The sequence below is a fragment of the Cimex lectularius genome, unplaced genomic scaffold (genome assembly GCF_000648675.2).
Source record: "Cimex lectularius strain Harlan isolate CLEC.00 unplaced genomic scaffold, Clec_2.1 scaffold33, whole genome shotgun sequence".
In the NCBI taxonomy this organism is placed as follows: Eukaryota; Metazoa; Arthropoda; class Insecta; order Hemiptera; family Cimicidae; genus Cimex; species Cimex lectularius.
Window position 1 is genome coordinate 2433103 of NW_019392683.1, and position 26146 is coordinate 2459248.

General features: G+C 34.0%; 2 protein-coding genes across 11 annotated transcripts in view; one reads left to right on the forward strand and one right to left on the reverse strand.

Annotated features, from left to right (window-relative positions):
- Positions 1-15583, reverse strand: part of LOC106662482 (Ca(2+)/calmodulin-responsive adenylate cyclase) — an 89079-nt gene extending 73496 nt beyond the window's left edge. For 6 of the 8 annotated variants that reach the window (XM_014386608.2, XM_014386605.2, XM_024225705.1 and 3 more), the window contains exon 1: positions 15288-15582. The gene's annotated coding sequence lies outside the window, so the exon portion shown is untranslated. Of the gene's footprint in view, positions 1-15287 lie in introns of all 8 variants that reach the window. The other 2 variants (XM_014386602.2, XM_014386607.2) reach the window with 1 other exon arrangement.
- A 1488-nt stretch (positions 15584-17071) lies between these two features.
- On the forward strand, positions 17072-25055 carry LOC106662483 (wolframin). 3 transcript variants are annotated; one of them, XM_014386610.2, is made up of 15 exons: positions 17072-17386; positions 17448-17618; positions 17690-17791; positions 19239-19358; positions 19412-19508; positions 19575-19711; positions 19777-19998; positions 20064-20262; positions 20334-20553; positions 20833-20992; positions 21057-21209; positions 21265-21506; positions 21569-21835; positions 21895-22016; positions 24686-25055. In XM_014386610.2, exons 2-15 carry the CDS (start codon positions 17564-17566, stop codon positions 25008-25010), a joined length of 2421 nt encoding a protein of 806 aa, XP_014242096.1. In that variant the 5' UTR covers positions 17072-17386; positions 17448-17563; the 3' UTR covers positions 25011-25055. The 3 variants fall into 3 exon arrangements, with proteins under 3 accessions (XP_014242096.1, XP_014242097.1, XP_014242098.1); XM_014386611.2 differs by having other exon boundaries at positions 17072-17368; XM_014386612.2 differs by having other exon boundaries at positions 17073-17618; positions 20833-20983.
- Positions 25056-26146: the final 1091 nt, after the last annotated feature.

Genomic DNA, 26146 nt, shown 5'->3' on the forward strand with positions numbered 1-26146 from the left:
CTGTGCATCCACGTTGTAGTTGCCTTCAAAAAATCTCATAACTGTGTCCACTGTTTGATGAAAAGCTTGCCTTTTCGAAATGATGGTCCTTCAACTTCCTCAGTATCGTTCTCACCTTCATCAGGCGCAGCACTACTGTCGGCGCAAGCATTCACGAAATCAGTGTCTTTGAAATCCGCAGAGGTCTGCACTTCTTCGACAACCCGTACGAAATCATCAAAATCTGGGAAGTTGTCGGACGTAGTGTGCAACGCAGTCATCCAATCTGCCTCAAGACTTGTGACCAAAACTTCATGTTCTTCGGAGAAGCAATTCACAAAACCACACTTTCTGAACCAATTAACGATTTCACTTAAGTAGGTCAAGATTTGTCACTTATCCAGGATTTGAGACCCAAAATAGTGTCGGGACCATAACACTTCTGTGACTTATCCAGGATTTCTCACTAACTCAGGTTCCACTTATCCAGATTCAGCTGTAGTTACTGATATGCATTGTATTGGAAATAGCGTCTTAACACACAAAGCTTATGATTCCATCAACTTCAAATATAAAAACCAGCAACTACACAAATGGTTAACGAGGAAAGGGCTTTGTTCCGACAATTTAAAGATAAATCTTTATCATGCTTTCTCCATTCGTAACGAGTTGTCTTCAAAATATAGAGGATGTGAAGAAAAAGGAAGATAAGGGGAAAAATACTTACATCACCTTGAAGATCGAACCTCTGACGAGCGAACTCGGGTATGGGGCTCGGTCTCGGCGAAGGCCAAGGCAGTAATTACATTAGTTCCAGTCTTTAGGGAGGTACGGTTCAATTTGGATCTGGTTTACAAAAAGAGCGTGTCCCAGGCTTCCCGGCTAATCGCAGGGTACGGAGGAGAGGATCAAAATTCCTAATTATCAATTGATTGGGAGGGGGGGGGGGGTTTCCAGCTCGATAAGACAGAGTACTTGAAACACCGAGGAAAGGTTTGTTGTGAATTCGAATTTGGCGTCCAAGGTTCCTGAACGTCATTTAATTATAATGCTGCTGAAAGGATGCCGTGGAATGCCGGTAAACGACAGGAAGGTCACGGGCGTAGGCATGGAAATCGGAATCTATTACAAATATTTGCTTTCCCACTCGTAAAACCACCGATTTCCCCCGTTTTCGCAGACATTCCGCGCCGTTTGAACAATTGATGGCGACAATAAAGCCGTCTGAAATTTTTTTATCAGAGAAAACCAATTTTCATTGTAAAAAAAAGATCTACCTTCAGCCCACTAGCAACGTATAATTGCTGGTAATTAAGAACATTGTTCGTGTAGATTCCGTTTAAAGGTTTGACAGCTAACAACGAACCCTGGGAAAGCATTGAAGAATTGCTAATTTTCGAAAGTTACCTACCTGTAAACGTTCAAAAACCTTTTTTACATTTCACAAGAATAAACATGATAGATGTATAAATAAACTTAAAACCTAATACAACTATATCACTTTCAGAACTAAACAAGATTTTAAATCAATCATCAAAATCCTCACTAAAATTTAACCCCAAACTCTTTTCGAGATCCACAAGGTCTATGTCTAAAACTATATCGTTCCACTGTTTTGATCTAGAAGACCGCATTCGGCCTTGTTCCATCTTTAGTGGCTGGTCTGTGTGTTATTTTGTCCTCAAAGACAATAGGAAAATAGTTTGTCATCCCTGACAGTCCTATGTACACTGGCTTTGTCCGTAAATCAAATTATTGATCCGAAGATACGAATCTATATATTGTCGCTTCCTTAGCATTTTCTTTCAAAACTCGTTGAAGATGCTTCCCAAATGTTTTCATCCATCTAAATAACTCACAATCAGATCAACGATCCAGCGAGAAGAGGCGGACCAGGATATACAGAAACGACCGTATTACAAATGGCATTGGTTTTTCTCCTAAAACACCTGCTTTATATCCAAATTACTTAATAAAAAACAGATCAACCATTGAAGATAAGCCAGACACTATATGACATACAAAACCATCGAGGTTAAGCGGATTAGTATGATCCATTAGAAAACTCATGCTGCATGCTAGGTTTTTGTAAAACTTTAGTGTTCTATTGATAAAACTGATAAAAAGAACACAATTGACTCGATAACCCACAGATCAACCACCGAAGACAAACTGAAAAGTGTGTCAGACAAAACCATCGAGGTTAGACGGACTAGGATGATCCGATTGCAAAATACTAGGATTTTCGCGTAAAAAGGACGCAACGGACAAAATTATAAACAAACCAACCATTGAAGTCTGAATAGGACAGACCAAGCAAACCAGCGAGGCGAACCGGAACAGGATGCTCGGAAACGACCAAATTACAAATAATACTGCTGCCTGCTGGAGGTTTTTCTTGTTAAAAACTTGTGTCTTCTATCAAAACTAATAAAAAGGACATGATTGACTAAGAACACAACGAACAAAATAACAACAGACCAACCACTAAAGACGAGAAAAGGCCGAATAGGGTTGTACAGGCCAAACAAACCAGCGAGACGAGGCGAAACAGGATGTCCAGATACGACCAACCTAAAGTTTCCTCTTACTGCATCATTTCACCATTTTTGGTTGTATGTTTTGTTTTGTCCGTTATATAACCAGAAACGACCAAATTTATTATTTTTTTCGAGGGTTCGCAACAGCAAAGGTTACATAAACCCTCAGGGTGCCGGTGTTTTTGACAAAAAGCCCATTTGTAAGTATGTCGGGTTCGAATACAGGGCCGCTGGCTTCGAACCCGGGACCTTTACCTTTCAGTGATGAGCGCCGTGTCAACCCAAACCGTTGCGGCCACCGACGCCCCCCCCCAATTTCATAAATCATTTGTGATATGTGGCTTGATAAATTATCTAATAGTTCATTTTCGAGTTAATTTATTAGGAGACATTTAAAAAAACCGATCCATTGAAAAACAAAAAAGCTAAGTCGTATAATTACTGTTCATAAAATTGCAAATCGTAGTCAATCTAAAGAAACGTTTTGTCTAAAATAACCAAATTAAAATAATATCTTTCACGTAAAGAGAGATCTATTATAGTTTAAGTTTGGACCAAATTTAGTCATTGTTAATAGAGAGTTAACAACAATTTGACGCGGAAGAAATAGCAGTATGTCAAAATAGAACACAACACTGTTTTTTTCTGACCTTCCATTCTTTAGCAAGTTCATTTGAAATTCATATATCTTTGTTCGCACTCATTTGTATAAAAAAAAACTTTCCTTAAGTTCCCGACTGAGTTCAGCAGTCTTTTCAATGTGCTAAAGAATACAAACTCTGCACGTTGATTGGGTTAACTCAATTAGGTAGAAAATTTCCTACCTCAGGGCTTATCAGGTAGGAAAATTTTTGACATGAGACTGATGATTACTTTCATTAACGCGGCCTACAAAAAGCAAAAATTATTTTATGCAAAATGCCTTTTTATTCATCCAGCCATAATGTTATTTCTAAAAGGTCAAGGGAAATTTGATCCAGTTCGTCATTTTATAACTTAATCTATCTAAAAAAAAAAACCAGGTCGTTTTAAAATGATGTAAATTTTGATTCTACCTTAATGAAATTCGACAACTTGATTTATTAAGAAAACGAAGTTGTAAAAATCTCTCCTCCTCGTCCTTTTCTTTTTATTCTTCACTTAATTAAGCGCCCCCATTTTATCGCCGAATACTTTCTAAGCATTGTCTCATTTTCCTGTGATTTATCCCACAGCCTATTTGCTCTTTGGGAGTGAAAGCGAGCCGGAATGGATCTGGATTATTTTTTCCCTCTTCATAACTTTCATAAACAAAACGTTTTAATTGGCTCATTTACAAGTGCGTGCGACTGGTTAGAACGGTGTGAAAAATTATCAAGAAACTAATTTTTTCAACTATTAAAATAAATTATTCCTACTATTTTAGGCAGGATACTATGACAAGACAATAAAATACATTTGATTTTCTTTCAAATTTTTATCGACCGTTTAAAAACGATCAACCATGATTGGAATAACTTCGTTCAAAAAACATCCGTATTAACACAATGATTCGCAATAAAACATTTTAATATATTTTAAAATAATGGACCTGAAAAAGAAATCAGAACACAATCTAAAAGTGTTGCAGTATGAAAATTTTAACTACAGGAATAATCTTTAATAATAATAAATGCTTTCTGATAAACGAGCATTAATACGTTAGTTTTAATTACTGGTTTTTTTTTAATTATGCATATTTATCATAAACGTTTTGCCCATATGAACTGTCTTTTTTTATAGAAAAGTTTCTCTGGAACAATATAAAATTCGTTTTATTGGAATCATACTTTTTCATTTCACACCACTTTTATGCTTAATATTCTTAATAATATATGTGTTTAGGCCAGAATATAAATTCACCCAATCTACGGGCAGATTAAGTTAATAAAACTTGAAACCACTAACCCAACAGTATTGGCGATACTATTTAATAAACTAAGCAGATGTAAATATAAAGATTTTTAATATAAATCAATAAAAGTAGGCAAAGCAAGTTAATTATCTTTCTATTTTTTTATTAATTTCTGTTTATAACTATTTAAATGCCAGGTACAACGATTTCTTGGTCTAAATCACCTTAGAAAGTAAACCTTCTTATAAGTAGAAGAAAAACTGTCCTTGATAACTAAAGGGTATTAATATTATATTCAATAAGTACATTATCAAAAAGTTCGTAATTTTCTACGAATAAAAGTAGTAAAGAGATTTTACCTGATTGGGCAAGGTAGAAAAAAACCTATCAGGACGCAATTTGTAGTTTGGTCGGTTACGATCATCCTAGTCCGCCTATTCTCGTCGGTTTGGTCTATCAGTTGCGTTTTAGCTAATCTTCAGTAATTGACCTGTGTGTTAATTAACCTGCAAGTGGTCAAATCCAGTAAACATAACAACAACCAACAGAAAATTATTTCTTCTCAAATCAATTGTCTTTACCAAAAAAGAGAACATTTATGGTACTATCAGTAGCATTTGAATTCATGAGGCCTAAGTATCTTAAAAATAAAGAATCTAGCTATCACAGAAAATAAAGTACACAAATTTTCGACATGTCGTGATATGTAGATTTTAGAGATATTAACCAAGCAGAAAAAGGCAAAATTATAGTATTAATGATATTAAGCGTACAAACGGAAAAGCGTAAAAATAATATCATAATTAATAAAGATAAATATAGGAAAAATGAATTAATACAGAACGAATCTAGAGTAAAGTGGTAGATTATAATACTCAACAAATAAAATAAAAACAATAAAAGACAGAAATGATTGGTAAATAGTGAAAATAAACAAGTCCACAAGTTTTCTACCTGACACAATACGTAAATTGTAGATATTAAACAAGAAGACGTAGACAGGTAATAATTATTTCTTCTGAAACCAACTGTCCTTGCCAAAAAGAGAGAACATTTATGGTACTAGCATTTGCATTCGAGAGGCTTAAGAGTCTTAAAAGTAAAGCGCTATCAAAGAAAATAAAGTAAACAAGTTTTCGTCATGTCATGATATGTAGATTTTAGACATTGATCAAATAGAAAAAGGCAAAAAAACTGTTAATAATATCAAGTGTACAATTGGAAAAGTGTAGTTAATATCATCATTTATAAAGATAAATACAGGAAAATTAAATTAATACAATACGAATCCACAGGAAAGTGGCAGATTATTATATTTAGCAAATAAAAGTAATAAAAGAGAGTAGGAACTACCTTTTTAAAAAGGATAAAAGAGAGTTTCAAGAACAGACAACAAAACAAAAATAACTTATATTCTGACCGAAAAACTGATTTTGATAAGATTATAAAATACAAAAATAGAGATAAAATAAAACAGTACGACAATATTATTATGATCCTACTAAAATAATATTTTCTATTATCCCAGCTTGTTTTCCTATACGAATTCTTTTTTATTTCTAAATTTACATGGTAATGCAATATTTAGACAGTAACTGTTCAAACAATGAACTTCGAAATTATGTGTTTATAAAAAGACTTATTTGAAAATTATTGGTCTCGTTTAAATTTCCACCGTGCGACACTTTTAGAGCTTGCAGAGCTAAATGCATCGAGTATCGGATTTCTTTCGCAGGTCTTTTAAAATAAATAATGTTTTATTTAAACATAAAAACTTGTTTTGAACGAAACAATTACCGTTGATCAACATGAACTTAAATTTACCAAAGAGAAAATCATTCATGCTTGTCGATGTGATCTATTGGGTTGTCCGGAAAATAATGCAGGATTTTGGTATTAAACAAAAAAAAAGAAACTAGTTACTTTAAAGCAATGTTCTTTAATCAAAATAATTTNTGAGTAATCCTGTAAACGTAAACAGAATATTTTATATAGATTTTTTTTAATGAAAACTTAAAATCCTGCATTATTTTCCGGACAACCCGATACATATAACAAACCTAATGGTTGTACCACATGAAATGTCTTGACTTTTTTATTTTAAGAATTGTAAATATTCAATATAATTAACATTTTATATTTTCCCCGGGTCAATGTTTATTAAATTAAACAAATTTAACAGGAAATTTTCTTAGGCACGGCCAGTGGGAGCCATGTTCTCATTACTCATCCTGATACATACTTCAACAATAAAACTTATAGTACATCCTCTTTTGCTCAATTTATTTTTTTATTTATTTTTTTAATAATAACTAGTTAAAAAATATTTCTAAAAAAGGAAGACAGACAGGAGAAAATTATTTCTTCTCAAATCGGTTGTCCTTGCCAAAAAAGAGAACATTGATGTTGCTATAAGTGACATTTGTATTCTTGAAGCTTAAGTATCTTAAATATAAAGAATCACAGAATATGTCACAGAAAATAAAGTACATAAATTTTCGACATGTTATGCGAGAATGAGAACGAATCTAGAGTAAAGTGGTAGATTATAATATTCAACACATAACATATAAGTAATAAAAGAGAGTTTGAAGATCAGACTACAAAACAAAATAACATATATTCTGGCCTAAAAACTGATTTTTATAATATTATAAAATACAAAAATAGAGATAAAATAATATAGCATGACAATATTAGTGTGATCCTACTAAAATAATATTTTCTAGTATCCCACTTTACTTTTCTGTACATTTTTTCCATTTCTAAATTCACAGAGTATTGCATTATTTCGATAATAACTATTCTCCCAATGAACTTTTTAATATCCGTTTGTCAGAACTTATTAAAAATATTATAGTTATTAAAAATAATATAAAAATTATTGTATATTAATTCATTTACGTTTAGTGATATAAGTGACCATATTAATTATTTCAATTAATTATTCTTGTTATGTAATGTCTTGGTTGAGATGAAAAAGTTAGTGTCACGAGAGGGTATCGAACCCACTCAGGCCGAAGGTGACACTAACTTTTTCATCTCAACCAAGACCTTACATAAAAATAATAATTAATTGAAATAAAAATTATTATTTATGTTAAAAGTCCCACCCTGAAAGTCTTTAATAGCTTACATTGCTAAAATATCTTTTGCAGAACCACTCTTTCAAAATACTTTAACAATTATTTTATATCGTTTCAACGGATAGGATTTTTGCGGATTGATTTTTTTAAAATAAAATTTTGATCAAAGTAAGTAAATTTCACCCTATAGCCGTTCACCACCGTGGGGTAAATATTGATTTAAAACAAACAACTTTAACAGGAAATGTAATTTGTTCCTATGTACATCACAGAGAACGAGAGTTCCCATTAGCTACACCAACCATTTCTTGAATAATGTAACGAAGAGTTGTACATACAGTTTTCCTTCCCATTCTCCTTTCCCCCCAATAAAACCGAGCGAGGTGAAATAGACTGGAATCAGCGTGGTGATCGATCAGGAATGAGCGACAAGGATTTGAATCGTGATCAAAGACTGGAAATTGAATTGAAAACATAAATTATTCATGTTCCTGCACATGTAATCGATACAATTTTTATGCGACCCTCGAAAAATAATACTTTAATTCATACAATATCAGCGAATATGTACCAGCCTATCTTACACAGAGGGGGGCAGTGAAAAATAGAAGAACAGCGAAAGTAGGCGGGCCCAGACTGGTGACAGGCAATCTTTCATATTTTTTATCTATAATCAGTACGAAATAATTTTTCAATGTTGTCACCATTTAAATGGTTTACGCTAAACTTGCCAAATGTTAAAAGGTTCAGTGTTTTTCTAGAGGGGAGTCAATTATTTCAAGTGCCTTATCGAATAATTCCCATTGAGTGTTGAAAGTGATTAAATTTCAATTTCGAAAATTTTCATCGTTGAAATTTAGGTCCGCCTGTTCTCTCTTACTGTATTACATCAAAAGGTTAATCAACTAAATAGTATATTCAACTGTAAAAATATACATTAAAAAAAGTTCAATGACACATTGCACGGATAACTTACGGCCTTTTCAATTTTAAACGGGATCAACCTAATCTTTATGTGATTATGATTTAGATTCTAATCGATAATTTGACCATTAGCGATCACCAGTGAATCCAGGCTATTCATTCTGGCTGGCCTTGGTGGGACCGCAAATCTATTCATCCTAAGAGGACGGTATTTTTAGAAATATTTTTTAAGTCGTTATTATTTAAAAAAATTTAAATAAATTGAGCAACACAGGATGTACTATGTATCGGTATGAGTAATGAGAACATGGCTCCCTCTGGCCGTGCCTAAGAAAATTTCCTGTTAAATTTGTTTAATGTAATAAACATTGACCCGGGGAAAATATAAAATGTTAATTATATTGAATATTAACATCCTTAAAATTAAAAAAGTCAAGACATTTCATGTGGTACAACCATTAGGTTTGTTATATGTAGATCACATCGACAAGCATGACTGATTTTCTCTTTGATAAATTTAAGTTCATGTTGATCAACGGTAATTGTTGTTTCGTTCAAAACAAGTCTTTACGTTTAAATAAAACATTATTTATTTTAAAAGACCTGCGAAAGAAATCCGATACCCGATGTATTTAGCTCTGCAAGTCTGAAAGTGTCGCATGGTGGGAATTTAAACGAGACCAATAAATTTCAAATAAGTCTTCTTTATAAACAAATAATTAAAAAGTTCATCAAGTTACTATCTAAATATTGCATTATCATGTAAATTTAGAAATAAAACAGACAATTCATACAGAAAAGTAAACTGGGATAATAGAAAATATTATTTTAGTAGGTTTGTAATAATAATATCATACTATTTTAATTTATCACTATTTTTATCTGTTATAATCTTATCGAAATCAATTTTTAGGTCAGAATATAAGTTATTTTTGTTTTGCTGTCTGTTCTTCAAACCCTCTTTCATTAATTATATTTTATTTGCAGAATATCACAATCTGCCACTTTTCTCTAGATTCGTTTTGAATCCATTTATTTTTCCTATATTTATCTTTATTAATTATAATATAATGCTAGCACTTTTCCATTTGTACGCTTAATATCATTAATATTTTTTTTTCCTTTTTCTGCTTGATTAATATCTAAAATCTACATATCATGACATGTCGAAAATTCGTGTATATTTTCTGTGATAGCTATATTCTTTTTTAAGATAATTAAGCCTCATGAATTCAAATGCTACTGATAGTACCATAAATGTTCTCATTTTTAGCAAAGACAATTGATTTGAGAAGAAATAATTTCTCCTGTGTATGTCTTTTTTAATATCTACAATTTACATATTTTGGCATGTAGAAAACTGTGGACTTGTTTATTTTCACTAGTTACCGAATATTTCTGTGATGTTGCTTTACTGGTACAAAATCTGAGTCCTTACTTACTTGTACTTGTACTCTTATCATCTAAAAAAAAAAAACTGATGATTCCATTAGAATCTTTTTACTTGATGACACCTTTATTCCTGTCCTGATTAAATTTTAAAGCTTAAGGTTACAAAAGCTAGTTATAATTTTGCAGATGTAAAGGTGAGCCATGTAGACTAGTTGAAATTTATGAGGACGTAGCGAGATTATTGTTCTTGGCAAATCACTCATAAAAACTATGTTTACCTGCTTTGCCCACTTGCGGATTAATTAGCACACAGGTCAATTACTGAAGATTAGTTAAAACGCAACTGATAGACCAAACCAACGAGAATAGGCGGACTAGGATGATCGCAACCGACCAAATTACAAATTGCTGCCTGATAGGTTTTTTTCCATTTTGCCCAATCGGATAAAATCGCTGTACTACTTTTATTAGTAGAAAGTTAAAAACTTTTTGATATTGTACTATTGAAATTAATATTAACATCCTTTATTTGGCAAGTACAGTTAGATTATTCTTCTTCTACTTATTATTTTTAAGGTGATTTAGACTAACAAATCGTACACTTGATATAATTAATATTTTTTTGCCTTTTTTTACTTGATTAATATCTAAAATCTGATATCATGATATGTCGAATTTGTGTACTTTATATTCTGTGATAGCTAGATTCTTTATTTTTAAGGTACTTAAGCCTCATGAGTACAACTGTTACTTATAGTACTATAAATGTTTTCTTTTTTGGCAAGGACAATTGCTTTGAGAAGAAATAATTTTCTCCTGCCTATGTCTTGTTTAATATCTACAATTTACATATCATGGCATGTAGAAAACTGTGGACTTGTTTATTTTCACTATTTACCAATCATTTCTGTGATGTTGCTTTATGGTTAGAAAATCTGAGTCCTTACTTAACTTGTACTTCTACTTAAAAATACCGATGATTCAATTAGAACCTTTTTACTTAATGGCAACTTATTTCCTAAAATATTTAAAGCTTAAGATTATACATATTACCGATAATTTTTGAGATGTGAAGGTGAGCCATCTCGACTTTATGAGGGATGTAGCGGGACTGTGATTTTAACCCCACGACCTTCATACATCACTCGTAAAAACTATATTTACTGCTTGAACCATAGTGTCAGTGATTGATCCGAAAATAGACCAAACCAGCGAGGATAGGCGGACCAGGATGACCGAAAATGATCACATTACAAAAGACAGTGCTGCCTGCTACAATTTTCTTCTAAAACATTTATGTGTTCTTTCCAATTATTACCACAATTCTTCTTTGTTTTTTAGCAATTCGTTCTTGGGCCAATGCATAACAAATAATAGTCATACTGCTGTTATGAACTTCATTCTTTTTATTATTATTTATAGGAAACGTCTAAGACACTTATATAATAACATGAATTTGCTTGGGACAAAATTTGATTTTTTATAAAATCAATCCACGGAAGTCCTACATGTTGAAATACCATAAAAATTTAATATATTTGACTTTCGCACGATTTTATTTCGAATACGTGAAAAAATACCACTTTGTTTCTCGGTTCTACAGGAATTGTGTTTATATTTACTTATGAATTGATTATTTTGAAATCATCACACTTTCCCAGTTCATTCACCTTCAAAACCTATGTGATTTCGTTTTTCTCAACACAGTAAGTATAAAACACAGATTTATTTGAAAAGCAACTACTTTTAAGTATCAACATTTGTGTAAATATTGTTTATAACTTGCCCAATACTTTCTTCGTTTATGCTTACTTTTTATCATTTTCATTTTGTCTTTCGGCATACTGCAGCACAAGTAAAACGTCTCATATAGTCACATAGTCTTTCTGCTGTACATTTTTATGTTTGTGTGTGTATGTATAAATGTTACTTTGAACCAGAAATTCAACGTTCATGTCTCTTGTTATGTGACACTAACTTTTCATTGTATCTTCCGGCATACTGCGGCCTAGGAGGTAAAGCATCTCAATTCACATGGCCACTATATTGTGCTATAACTATCTAAGTATGTATATTGTTTTTAATTTATCCAACACCTTTTAAATTTGCCTTCTATTTCTTATCTTCAGATGTACCTCAGCCATACAAGCATCTCACATAGTCATATAGTCACATGACTCTGCTTAGTGATGCACTGTCTGTAACTATATAACTATGAACAGTTTAACGTATGAACAACTATATAACTATGAACTGTATAACTATAACTCATTCTTGTTTTGGCTGAGAGGGACAAGAACAAGCACATAACGTATATTTCACTAAGGCACTATTCATTCTCAGGACTTTACCTCAACCTGGACTTGTAGATTTGTAGAAGATATATATATATTTTTTTTTACTAAAGGTTTTATATACATTAATTACACTTTGTATCTAAGGTCTTGGTCCAGCTCGTGTCACTAACTTTTTCATCTCAAAGGCATTAGTTAAAAAGTATAATTAATTGAAATAATTAATATGGTCAATTATATAGGCTTTATATACATTTGATCTTGACGTTTATGCTTCCTATTCTTTTCTGCTGCAGCTGTCCAACTATCAGAAATATTCACTGTCTCTGCTGTTCAATTTGATTAGTTTGCAACCACAGTGAGATCATGCAAAAAGTTAACTTTTAAGCCGAATAATTTAAGAATAGTTTAGAAAAAAGAACGCAACAGGCGCATTATCCTACAATTTAAACATTTTGTCACTATTATGGCACCACTTGAAAGCAAGTAAATACTATCAAAATTTGATAATTTCCTTTTGTACTTCCTTAGTTGAATTCGTCCCTTTTTGTGACATAATCTGAGTACAAATCATCGATTGTGCTCATATTCTCCTCATGTTCTGCGGTTGACAGCAGTCTCATACCTCACACAAAACCACAGCGAACGTTTAACAATCCGTTCAATTTTATTATGTAACTATTGTTTGTTGGGCACGTTTTCTTTGTTGTTTTTCCAACTCGTATATGGAAAAATTGTCTGATTTGTCATGTTTTTATGTGTGATTGTTAAATCTTGAAGCATCTCAAATAGTCACATAGTCACTATCTTTCTACTGTATGTTTTTATACTAAGCAATTATTTCAACATTTATGCTTCCTTTTTATCATATTCATTGGATATTCCGGCATACTGCAGCCTAGCAAGTAAAGTGTCTCATATAGTCACTGACTTTCACACTGACAATCATCTGTTGTACGTAACATACATAAATAACACACTTCGAACAATAATATCAACTGAGTGCGGGTATTTATTAGTGTGAGTGGTGAGGGGATATCAAGTGAAATATAGCGTCACATTCGCCCTTCATGCAGTGTATGTGTTTGGGGTCGATGGGGTTCTTGTATAAATATTCCGCCATCGACCCAAATTTAGGTTAAATCATTGGTATTGTGCGTAGATCGATGAAAGAATTTAGCGAAGTCCACCGACTAATCAGAATGAGTGCAATGTGTGAATGTATTTATTTGTGCGACGGTACAATGGAAATTAGTTTTAGGTTAGAATAATACAGTTTGCATGCTTTGGTGGCTGAAATGTCCTAGCTGTCGACAGCCCTGTCCCCCCAGTTGGTCGAGAAGCGATGATTTCTTTGGCACATGGGGATACTTGCGACCCAGCCACATAACGGGATAGGTGAACTCCCTGACGCCCAGCTAGATCCTAGGGTCATCGAGGAGTGACAACTCTTCGGGGTAAAAGTCCAATAATTTCAACATTTATGCCCCTTGAAATTCTTTTCATTTTGTTTTCCGGTATGATGCAGCCTAACAAGCGTCTCATACAGGCACATAGTCACTACCTTTCTGCTGAAATTTTATATATTTGTCTGTATATGAACATAATTTATGAAATATAACATGTATATGAAAATATATATGTTAAATATTCATATATATGAAATATAACAACAATTCGTACATTTAGGCTTCTTTTTTTAGCCTTTTCATCGTATTTTTAGGCATGGTGCAGCATAACAAGTAAGGCGTCTCGTATAGACACATAGTAACTATCTTTTTGCTTCACATTTGCATAAATATTACTTTGAACAATAATTTCCATAATTATGCTTCTTCTTTTATTGTATCTTTCGACATACTGCAGCCTAGCAAGTAATTCCCGTCATATAGTCACATGGTCATCACCTTTCTGCTGTCCATTTTTATATTCGTATATTTGTCTGTGTAAATATTACTTTGAACAATAATTTCTACTTGTATGCTTCCTTTTTTATTTTTTACAACGTGTTTTCTGGCATGGTGTAGCCTAACAAATAAAACGTCTCAAATAGCCACTATTTTCCTGCTGAACATTTTCACATTTGTGTGTATAGTATGTATAAATATTATTTGGAACAATAATTAATTTCCTATTTATGCTTCCTTTTTATACTTTTCATTATATCTTTCTACATACTGCATCCTAGCAAGTAAAGAGTCTCATATAGTCATATAGTCACTATCTTTCTGCTGTACGTTTTTATGCAAGTGTGTTTAAATATAACGATTACTTTGAACAATAATTTCAACGTTTTTGCTTCCTTTTTATCCTTTTCATTATATCTTTCTACATACTGCACCCTAGCAAGTAAAGAGTCTCATATAGTCATATAGTCACTATCTTTCTGCTGTACGTTTTTATACAAGTGTGTTTATGTATAACTGTTACTTTGAACAATAATTTCAACGTTTATGCTTCCTTTTTATCCTTTTCATTGTACCTTCCGTCATACTGCAGCTTAGGGTAAAGCAATCCAAATAGTCATACAGTCACTATCTTCTACAACGTTATAATTTGTTTTGAACTATTCACCGTTGATCAATGCCACCAGCGATGTCCTATTTGTACGTGTGTTTGTTTGTCTGTGCGGTTGTTAAATTATTCTCAGTTTTACCCCGTTTCGAGCAGTTTCGAAAAAGTCTGCTTCAGGTATCAACTGACCCGCCTATTGTCCATCACTCCGGCCGTTTAAAAGTGGGGAAAAAAATAATGAAACGCCACCTCTTGAAGATTCCCACTTGCATTCGCCCAGATGACCGGCTTTGATCAAAAGCTTGGCGACGACTTGTACAACACTGTCCTCTACGCTCAATTTTGTCGAATTATGCAAAATATTATCAACAGCTTCTTTTTTTAAATTTGACTAAATGTTTAATAGAGCCTGTTTGGCTTGCATGATTTGATTGTTTTGTTTTTGGTAGAAATTTCTTTTTACCTTTTAAAAGGCAAAATTCATAACGAATAATATACGAGATGTTTCTTAAAAAATCGTGTGGGCTCAAAAATCAGTACTCTTTGTCTTTAGCTAAGTAATTATGTAGATGGAACACCCATACTCTTTTCTGTGTTGTATTTTTATATTTTGTTGCATGGCGAAATAATTTTTCAAAAATATTTATATATATAAATGTTTATAAATGAGCCTTATTATACTTACATTTGATGTAAAATTCACTCAAAAATCCGCATACACAAGCACAAAGAAGTATCACGTCGACAAACTCACTTCACTGGCACCAATTTTATTTTGTTTAAACCACTTGGATTTCAAGGGATTCTTGTGGGGGGAAAGGCCGTTTTTCTCTTCTCCAGGAATCGGCTTTCTGCCCGGGGAAGAGAGCACTGGAACTGGAAGAAATTCGACCTGGGGGTCGAGGTTAAGTCTAGGGGCCGGGGGTTTGCGTTTGTCACTGCATCAAAACTGTGGGCATCGGGTGAGAAAAAGCATGGCTCCCCTCTTCTGGGCAGACACACGCCTTCTTCTGGTGGGGCATGCGCTACCAAAACTCCGTGCCATCTCACGGCACCGCCCTCAACCCTGTACAGGACCTATGAATGAAAACGATCCCTTCTATTTAACACTAATAATAAAGAATTCCTTTTAAAAAGCACCATGTTCAAATTGTTGAAAGAATATCAGATCCCTTTGGGTGATATAGGGACCAAAACGCCTCCTTATATAAAAAATAAATAAATAAAATTAAGAGCTTTATCGTTAAAAAACCAGGAAGTTAAAGGGCCAACATAATCTAGTGATATACTTACTAACTAAATTTGAATACATTTAATAAATAATTATCTACATTTGTTATTTTACCTTTAACTTGTTGTAATTTTATATTGATGATAATGAATGTGGACTAGGAAATGGGTTTATGTTCACAATCACTGGAGCCTTCTGGTTTTTTTTAAAAGGTTTTTGGATGTTGAATAAGGATTTAAAAAACCTTTCCTCCACTGTGACCTACATTAATAAGATGCTTTATTTAAGAATAATTATGAATTTAATAACTATACAAAAAAATCTGCCACTTAAAATTGATAATATTTACATACCATTTTGATAGCATTCAATTTCGTTTCCAATTCATCATTCATGCCAGACCTTGTCAAATTTGATACGAAATGAGATTTTTTGTTTGCAGAATTTTTATTTTCTCTCATTAAGTAAATAAATAAAAAAAAATAAAATAGGTTCCAAATAATTAAAATTAATTTTTAAATTTCTTAGTTACTTCAGGAGTTTCTCAGGGATCTCACTTAGGATCACTAATGTTTCCTGTTTTCATAAAGGCATTTACACTGTGCTTAATAATATCGTTTTTCTTCTCTTTGTTCATGATCTAAAGATGTTTAAATCTTTTTCTTTTTATTCTGACCACTTAATTTACAAAAAAACTATATCTTGTCATGATAATATTTTTGTTGTTATCAAATATTTTTATCTTGACCCACTCTATTCTACAGACCAAACCACTTACTTTTAAGATTTTTGTTTCTTTTTATATCCACACTTATTTGTGTTTTTTTAAATTTATTTTTATATTGTGTTTGTCTTGTTTTTGTCCTGTGATATTAGGCTTCCAAGCCTGTGTTTATAAAAAATAAATAAACTAAAAGGCCAAATTTGTCAAATCCTTTATAATCACTCTATTAAATCATTGTTAAAATGTACTGTATTATTAAAAACTTTCATTTCAATTATAAAATAACTTGCCAGCTTTTAAAACTTTTATAGATTTTTGAAAGGTAATAAGAACTTTATTTCAACAAAGTTGAAAAATTAGAAGTTCTAATTTACAATAATACATTTATACCACTACAATTATAAAGCAGTTATAACTATATAATATATTAAAGGTGTAAAATATATATTTTATTTAAATTATGAAAGATTTTTAATAATATTTAAATGTTATGTCATGTGCGTAACCCCGATTAAATTAAAAAAGCTCATTCAAGGTGATCCATTAAAGGGATAATCGCTTGTTTTCATTTCCAGGTTTCTTCTTGGCTAACATTAATCGCGATTCCTTACTCAATATTCTACTTCAGTGTCTAAATTCCTATTTTGTCTCTTTTCCATCACGAATCTATTTAAAATAGACGACAATAAAATAGATTTTGTATACCCCAGGGAAAATCTTTGGCCAAGTCTGGTGCTTGGTAGTTAACGATCGTAATTCGTAACCGTTGGAGCAAGTCGGTGCCAGTGGGCAAGTTCGCCGAGTACCCTTGGTAACAGCAAAGTTACCTGTAGGGTAAAGTAAACCGAGAACCATCCAATTTTGTTTTCAACTACTTTTTATCGGTTTAGATGCAGGTCCAGACTTGCAAGATGAATGACGACCTTAGCCTCAATCTCGTTGGTATTTAGAAAATTAAACAGTCACTAGCCAGAGACGGGTTTTGGAAGACGATACAGTCCATATAATGTCTGGGGATAGAAAAAACAACCCTGAAGGGCGCAAAAAGTGGAACAGATTTAGTAAGTTCGTTTGTAAGTTAAAAGGTAAAAAAAGAAAAAAAAAGAACCAACTGTAAGCTAGTTTTCTTCAGACTCGACAACACCAGTTCAAGTCTTCAACGGCTGCTTAGCAGAGGATGGCTGCCCGGATTCCCAGGCAATTTTGGGAAAGCAACTGCTGGAAGGAAAACTAGGTATTACTAGCATTAACATTAATCATAATACTTCACCCTCATGGCAAAACTGGATAAGTCCAAAAACACAACTCCCCAAGATTAAAATTTTAAATTTTAGACATTTGGTAAAAATTCAATTTTTTAAAGTAACTTTTTCCCTTTTACTTGTCTTGTTTTATGAAAAAGTTTCCTTCGCTATCAATTATACTCAGTCTGTGAGGCCTAAAGACTTCCAGGAATATGCACTTCTCGTTTTGCTAAAATTTGACTTATCCTCTTTTGCCCCAAGGGTGCAGAATTTGTTTCTATAATATTTTTTACAGGTCTCAACCTTTCATCATCTCTAAATTCCATTGTAAGACTTTTAGAGAAACAGAGTTTGGCTGACTAAAACATTTATGATTATTATTGTGTATGGCGTTTAGTGACCGTTAGTCAATGATTATTTGGAGATCGTGAGATGCGGTCTGGAGTGATGTAGGTTTTAGAAAATGTTTTTTATGTCACACCACACCACATCTCACGATCTCCGAATAATTATTATTATAGTGACACTACCCAGACCTCGGTCTCAAATTTCTGCCATTCATTACTTCCATATCACCAAACTGGGAAAGGTTTCATGGAGGTCATCAAGCCACTGCGTGCATGGTCTTCCTCTCGTTTGAGACCCACCAGATAGATGGAACAGTAGCCTTTTGGGCAACTATTCCAATACCATTCTCTCCACATGACCTAACAAGCGGCTTTAGATGAGCGTTATAATGCTGGCTTCTTATACAATTGGTAGAGTAAAGTAATTCCTGACTTACAGGATGGCTTAATGTCCAACTACCTATTGGATGTCACAGATGAGGTGACAAACCATTTTACAATAAATTTTTCATGCTCTTTTCATTAAAAACACTGGGATTCGGACCCAGGATTCTAGCATGACAAATACGAGTCGGACAAACTATCCTATTTCTGCAACTTTACATCATATCACTACATCGCTTGTATTGCCCTTTATAGAGCATGTTAAATATATTGTCACTGCCAGATCTCCCTGTCATAAGCCATTTGGCCATTTATATGTTATTTTAAACTTCTTTTTTGAGTGTCATACTTGTCAGAGTAATTAATTTTTCAGGAATTCAGTTTTGATAGCGTTCAGTAACTCTTTTCAACACAGTTGTAGGCCTGCTTATAATCTTCAAGATTGAGAGATTGAGATGTACAAACATTTATTATAAAAAGAGTATAAATGTGAAAATCTACTGTCTGGCGCCTTGTCAATAGTTGGAGCCAGAGAAGTTGGTCCCTTGTTGAGTACGCCTGGCAAAAGCAAACCAGACATCAAAGTACAGAGTTACTTGGAAAATGTTTATGCTTCAATCTTAACACCTTTTTGGATGTTTATCCAAAACCGTCAGGTTAAAAAAATGTAGCAAACTATGAAGAGTGACAAAACTTTTATTTCTAGAGGACAGTGTCGATCAAGAACAGAATGATAGATTGGGGGTCTACTGGCTTGTCAAAGCGTCTGAACAAGGCCATAAAGAAGCCACAAAAATACTGGAAACGTGTCTCAAGACGGGAAAAGGTGAGTGATTTTATTCCCATTATTTATCTGTTAAACATTTTCGTTTTTTTAAGGCATTACTAAACATAACATTGGGGATGTTACTAACTGCCTTAACATGTCCCAGGAGGAAAAGATTTCAAGGCATGCCGCAAGAGTTCTTTTTACAAGGTGAAAAATATTTACTCAACAATCTATTATACTTCTAGTTTTATTGAAAATATTGGGATTTTATAGCCTTTCTCAAGGTACTGATTATATTACGAGTGAACAGTTATCTGAGGCAATGGAAAGGGCGCAAAAAGACGGAGGCAAGGACAGAGAGAAGAAATCTGTCCAGAAGGCTGCTTCGTACAGTAGTATCGATTATAAAGGTAATTTTAGGAAACAATGGAAGTTAAAAATGTTCATTACATTAAAAAAAAAATTTTTTTTACAGACTGTTTACCTAATTCCATTCTCCCACCGTGTGAAAAATTAAGTGAAGATGTGCTAGTATCAGCTGCTAGCCATCACTCAAGAGGCAAACTACCAATTGTACACAGGGTTCTAGCACTTAAGAAATCTAACTCTAGGTCTAATAGAACTTTCCTTCAAAATTCCATATTTACTCCAATTACAAGTATTCACTCGTCATATCAACATTTTATTCATTCTATCGGTACTATTATAACTGAGTAACTATTTATTAATTTTGTTTTTGAATACTTTATTGTTTACACACAGGAAAAAGGCCTATTTCTTCTTTTTTCCCCAACAACACAACGTGCATACAGACATTGGTTATTTTAGCATTATATTCAATAGGATTCGACAGTATCTTTGAGGCACTGCCGAGCCTTTTTTATTTTTCAAGCCTTGCCATCATGCTAATAACAACTTGCCAAATACTTACAAAGAGATGGGAATTCAATGAATTTAGACAGTGAGTTTTTGTTTTTCCTCTCAAGTTTACAATTTTACTTCCTTCTATTGATATTTCAAATTTTTTTACAGGTGGTCGAATTTATTAGTCACGTGGGGAGGACAGGAAGTGAATGCGGAAGGTGCAGAAATGAGTCATTGTTACAACAACATTTACCCATGTTATGCTTTCCTATTAGCATTAGTTGCCAACATAGCTTTAAGCCAATTTGTTTCTGTAATGATAATACCTTATTCAGAATTGGTTGTTTTATCAACGATCTGCGCTTTTGTGACACTGTACAATTTTGCGGTAGGTTTTTTTTTTTTTTTTGATACTGATAAGTTAGACATTGAAAGGGGCAGGAAATGTTTTTAGCATACTTGATTAATAAGTAAATTTATTTTATAACTTCGTCTCGGATCATCCTGATCTGCCTATTTTCACAGGTTTTGTCAGTCGAATTATGTTTTTTATTTAATATATAATTGTATATACACTTAAAGTAAAAAAAGGAGACATTTGTATTTTTGTAGGCATCGTGTTCTTTTATTTTAGACTGTATTTAATTTTTATATTTTAATATTTCAGTGGCAAGATGGCAAATTTGATTTTCTTGCTTTGCTCTCATTTGGAATAAGTGCCTTGGCGAGGCAAAATCCTTATGATTCGGAAGCGGTTTTGTCACAAAGTTTGACGTTCCTTAACTTGTTCATGCCAACGTTTGTCACAACAATACTCAGTATTATCAGTTACATTAATATTTTGAATTGAATGTTTGAAAATAAACCTCACTGATTTTTTATTTTTTTCAGGAGATTTTAATTTCTCTATTTTAATGTATGTTTTAATGTTCATTTTACTCTGGAGAATGGCAGTAAGAGATCAAAGAAAAGGGATATACAAATCTTTCCTGCCGCACTTGATATCATTATCTTGGTGGCAGATGGCCATCATCGCTTCCAACGGTATTTATTTTTTGTAATATATTTGAAAGATGTACCTAAAAATGTTGAAAATTAGGAGCGACCACGTTTGGTCTTCTGAGGAGTTCTCTAGTCGTTGTGATAGCAGTCCTTATTCTCCCTTTGGCTGGATTGGCTATCCTACTCCTTCCAATTGTCGCTATTGTCAAGTTCTTTATTATTGCCGATGAGGCACTTTTTGCATCGACGACCTTCGCAGCAGCCTGTCTTTGTAATTTTGCTCTGATATACTTTGGAACTAGGCCTTCAAGAACTGGAAGATTTATAGGAAAACTACAGGTAAAAAACTGAATTTGTTGTAGAGTACTTTTATTTAATTTATTAATTCATTTTTTTTCCAGGTCGGATTGGGTGTGTTATCTGCTGTATTACTTATTTTCTCAACGTTTGCAAATTCTCCTATCGACGAGTATAATTCATCGGCTCATCTGAGTTGGCAACAATATCAGCATATATGTTCAAAAGATACTTCGCCTGTTCAAGTCCCCGCACAGATCAGATGTGCGTCTTTATCAGGACTTCAGGTGCACTGGGAAGGCCTCGTTAAGAAAACAGTAATCACAAATACTTATAATCCTTTAGGAAATTTTGTTTCAAAGCTCCCTAATGTGAGTTTATTCAAATCTCTGTAATTTTTTTCACATTTAACATGATTTTTCATTTACAGTGGATACAAAATGTTGTTACCTGTATGTATGGCCAGAAATATTCCAGTGAGTGTGATGATGTGGACAACTGCCATATCCCTTACGAACTGCATTCAAGATGCCACTTATCAAATTGGAACAGGTATTTATTAAATAAAAATATAAAAATAAGGCAAACGAGTGTGTTACCCCATCTGGTTTATTCAAATTAAAAATATTTAGAAAAAATAAAAACACTAAAAAAGATAAATGGAAAGTAGGTAGTCTTCAACTACCAACAGGGATAGTATGTTGGAGGACCTTTTACGTTACTCACTATTAATAGTTAATAAAATAACAAAACAATAAAATAAAATTATTGTGAAAGTACAAACTACATATACATGTGGGCTTCGGGGGCCGCAATCGTTAACACGTTCATTACAGCACTGTTTTGTAAAGATACTACTGAAATACGGAAATAATTTTGAAATTTTTTGTTCAAAAAGTCAAATTGAAAAACAACCTTCACAGTAACTAAGGTTTTTAGTTGAGATAAAAAAGTCAATGGCACGAGCAGGATTCCAACCCACAATCTTCGGCTAGATACGCTGCTGCTCTACCACTTGAGCTATCGTGACCTCGATCCACTCGGACACCAACTTCCCATCTCAACCCCACCTTTTGAATTTTCCATCCTTTTTGCCATTTTTCAAATGTCGTGTAATCTATTTGATTCTCGGCGACAAATGAAATGGCCACGGAGAGCTTTAGTGGGGTTTTTATAGAAGAGGTAAATGGGGAAGGGTATAATGCATCGTTTTCCAGAATGACAGCCATAAACACAGTGCTCATATTGTAAGGTAAAGGTCTTGGGATTGGATTCAGCAACGCTGCATTTGAACCCGACATAGTTGGTCAATCTTGTTCAATTGTTCACTACAAATGTCCCCCGGATACAGGCAATCGAAGGAGTTTCTGAAGGAAATCAAACCAAAAGAAACGAAACGGTTATTCTCGAACTCTAGGAGGGGAATTAGGAGGCTGATAGGTATCCTAACGGGCCATGGCCCCTTGAGAAGACACCTCTTCATAATGGGTATTCTACCAGACCCCTTTTGCCGCTTCTGTGAAACAAAGGAAGAAACGGCTCGACACTACCTTGCAGAATGCGATAGGTATGCTAGGGAAAGATTTGAAACTTTCGAAGGAGAGAACATAACCAAAACACTCCCCAAGATAAAATGGTCCAAAATCTTGGGGTTTGTGAATAGGTCCAAAAGGTTTAATATAGGTTTATTATGCAGGACTCGTGGGAGTCCATTTGAGTCTTGGGAGAAAGGGATCTGGTATACAGGGGGGACCGCGGTAGCTGAGTGGTTAGCATGAGAGACTCTCACGCCGCGGTTCGATTCCCACCGTTGCCTCTGGCCATTTTTGCCCGATAACCCCCAATTTGAACAACATATATAAGAGATTTGTCATGGCTAATATGCAAAGATCATAAGGCAAAAAAAAAAAGTATACAGATGGCCCTAATCCCGAGTGTTCATGCCAAAGTAATTAGCGTAAATATTTATTTTTCCATTGAAATGCTGCCATGTTCCCTTGCACCCTAATCCTTAAACGGTCCATTAAGGGACTGCGTCTGTAACTTTCTCTCGTCGTGACTTGCTCTCATGCGTCCAAGAGGAACTAACATCTTTAATTCCGCTTTCTTGCTTCCGTGTGAAAAATACAAAGGTTTTAGCATTCCTTAGTTCAAGAAGTTATTTTTAGTTCAATTTTCTTTTAATATACTATGGAGTGATAGCCACCAGCTGTATCGTAGTAATTTAAGCCGTCATGTTACCCAGGGCCTTGGTTATGTTGAGGGTTCTGGGTTGAGGTGCTGCATTGCTGGGTACTGAAAAGAAGATTGGGACTACACTCCCTCCCGCTCACCTGGGGGTTTTATTTGATTTTATTATTTTCATTATTGCTTTTGCGAACCCACCAGCGCACACCCTATTTAACATGTGGTAGGCACTGGTATCTATGGAAATTTATCAATGACTAGAATAAGTCCTGGGTTATTGAACTGAAGGTCCTATAAGACTGGGTATTGAAAAATGTGCCAGGGAGGTCAAAAGGCTTTGTATTATCAACAAAACATATTCTTGGACTGGCTAAAACCTGATCAGTAGTAAAGCTGCTGTTTATGATTGCATCAGGGTCTTGTTAGACATAGGGAAACATTGCCCTTCTATGGGCATCAAGGCAGAAGGTCAATGAGGAGGGTGATAAATTGGCTTAGGAAGGTTAAATAAGGATACTTACTAGCCCCACATACCATATGGTCAAAAATACTGACTACTGATGGAGCACTTTGGGTCAACTGTAACAAGCCAGTGCAGATGTTGCCAGGAAGAATAACCAATGGAACATGTCTTCTGTTTGATACAAAAATCACATTGAGATTCCTTCTCCTGTGAGAATAAAAGTCGAGGCCTGCAGGATTCACACAGGAGCTTTTAACAAAGCTTAGTTATCTGATAAAAATCTTCAAGCTTGACCAATAGTTCTAGATCTAGTTGATCGCAGCTAAATAGGCTCCTTTTAACCTTAACCTGTTTTAATTCACAAAACAAGTAATTTTGGTAGTTAAAAAATTTCTTTTCTAATATTATTGCAGTATAACAAGTATTTCATACCTTCTTACCATGCTACTGTAATGGAACGTCAAGTACTGTGGAGTGACGTTATTGGAAGACAGATTGAAAAATAAAACATTGATTTTTTTTCTTTTAAACCATCCCGTTAGAATATGTTTTTTATCGATTTATTTTTTAGATATGAGTACGAGATAGAAGCGGAGCTGGTTTCAAGCAACAGTTGGAACATGCGCGAATCCAGAGTGGTGATCAAGGCCGGAAACATGTTCACCAACTTCACCCAGGGGCTGGCGCAAGGGGACAAAATTTGGTTTTCTGGACTGATCGACTTTGACCCCAAATCCGAAGTCCCTCGTCTCAACCTCTACCAAATCGGCTGCCTGGACTGCTCCAAACTCCTCAATCCATACGTCGCCGAATACCCGCAGTTCAACGTTTACACACTTTTTCACATTTTTATTCACTTTGTTGAATTTATTTTCAATCCAAATTTTTCTTTTTAAAGCATGTAATCCTAAATTATAAGTACATACAAAAATCAAAATTTATGTGCCTAGTATTTGTTCAAAGAACGACTGCATATTTAACAATTTTACTGTTACCATTTTTTTCCTCAAATTTTATTTATATATATAGATTAAAAAATAGATCATAATTATTTTATGTTGTATTGTTTTTTTTTAAATATTTTTTAAATGCAATTTATATAAACATACTGCTTTTTTTTATTATTCTATCCCATTAGAAACCAAAAATTGGTACCATGGCCTCATTCAGACGAGGTGGTTGGTTAATTCAACTAAATTGACTGTCATGTTAATGCTATTCTTGGCTGGTATCACAATGGGCAACTTTTGGAATCAACTTCTCTTCCTAAGGGGTCAGAATGACGTTAGAACCCGAGGAAACAGGAGCACTTCTTGTGCTTGCTCTTCTGCAGGAAGAGAACCAAAAGGGAGGAAACCCAGTCATGAAAAAAGTGGATTCTCCGTTGTTACAAAATCGGGAAATGGGCACGTTCTGTCTAGGCTGTGACACATGTAGCGTTTTTTTCTGCAGCTGACAGACGCTGCAGTTTCACTAGCAATTGTTTGGTTTCACCATTCCACCAGGAGCCGACTAGTCTCGTTCGTTTCTTTTTACAGTATTGTCAATCATAGTGCAATGGATGAAGAACAAATACTTCTACTACCCTTGCTGTATTACTGATGGAAAAAAAAAGAACGAAAACAGTCGGATATGGGTTCACCTGATATGGGAAAAAGACAGAAAAAAGGGCACTCCAATAATTTGTACTTAAAATTGAGTAATCATCAAGATTCAAAAAAGAAATAAACGGGTTTATGCGTACTTGGAAGCAAAACATATGTGTGGCATGGCTAATGGATTACTACAAAACCATTCCATGAAAAATGCTTTCAAAACTGACTCGGGGGGGGGGGGGCATCTCATTAACCCACCGACACGGTTTTAAAACCATCAGGCGATACGCACTGCACCGTCTGCCATGTCCCACTCTGAAACAATTCAAACAATCCACTGACTCTGTTTTCCTCTCAGTAAACACTGGTCAAAACCACTACTTATGGCTTAATGCAGTGCCACTTCATTCCTTTTAATTTTGTCGCTATACTCTTCA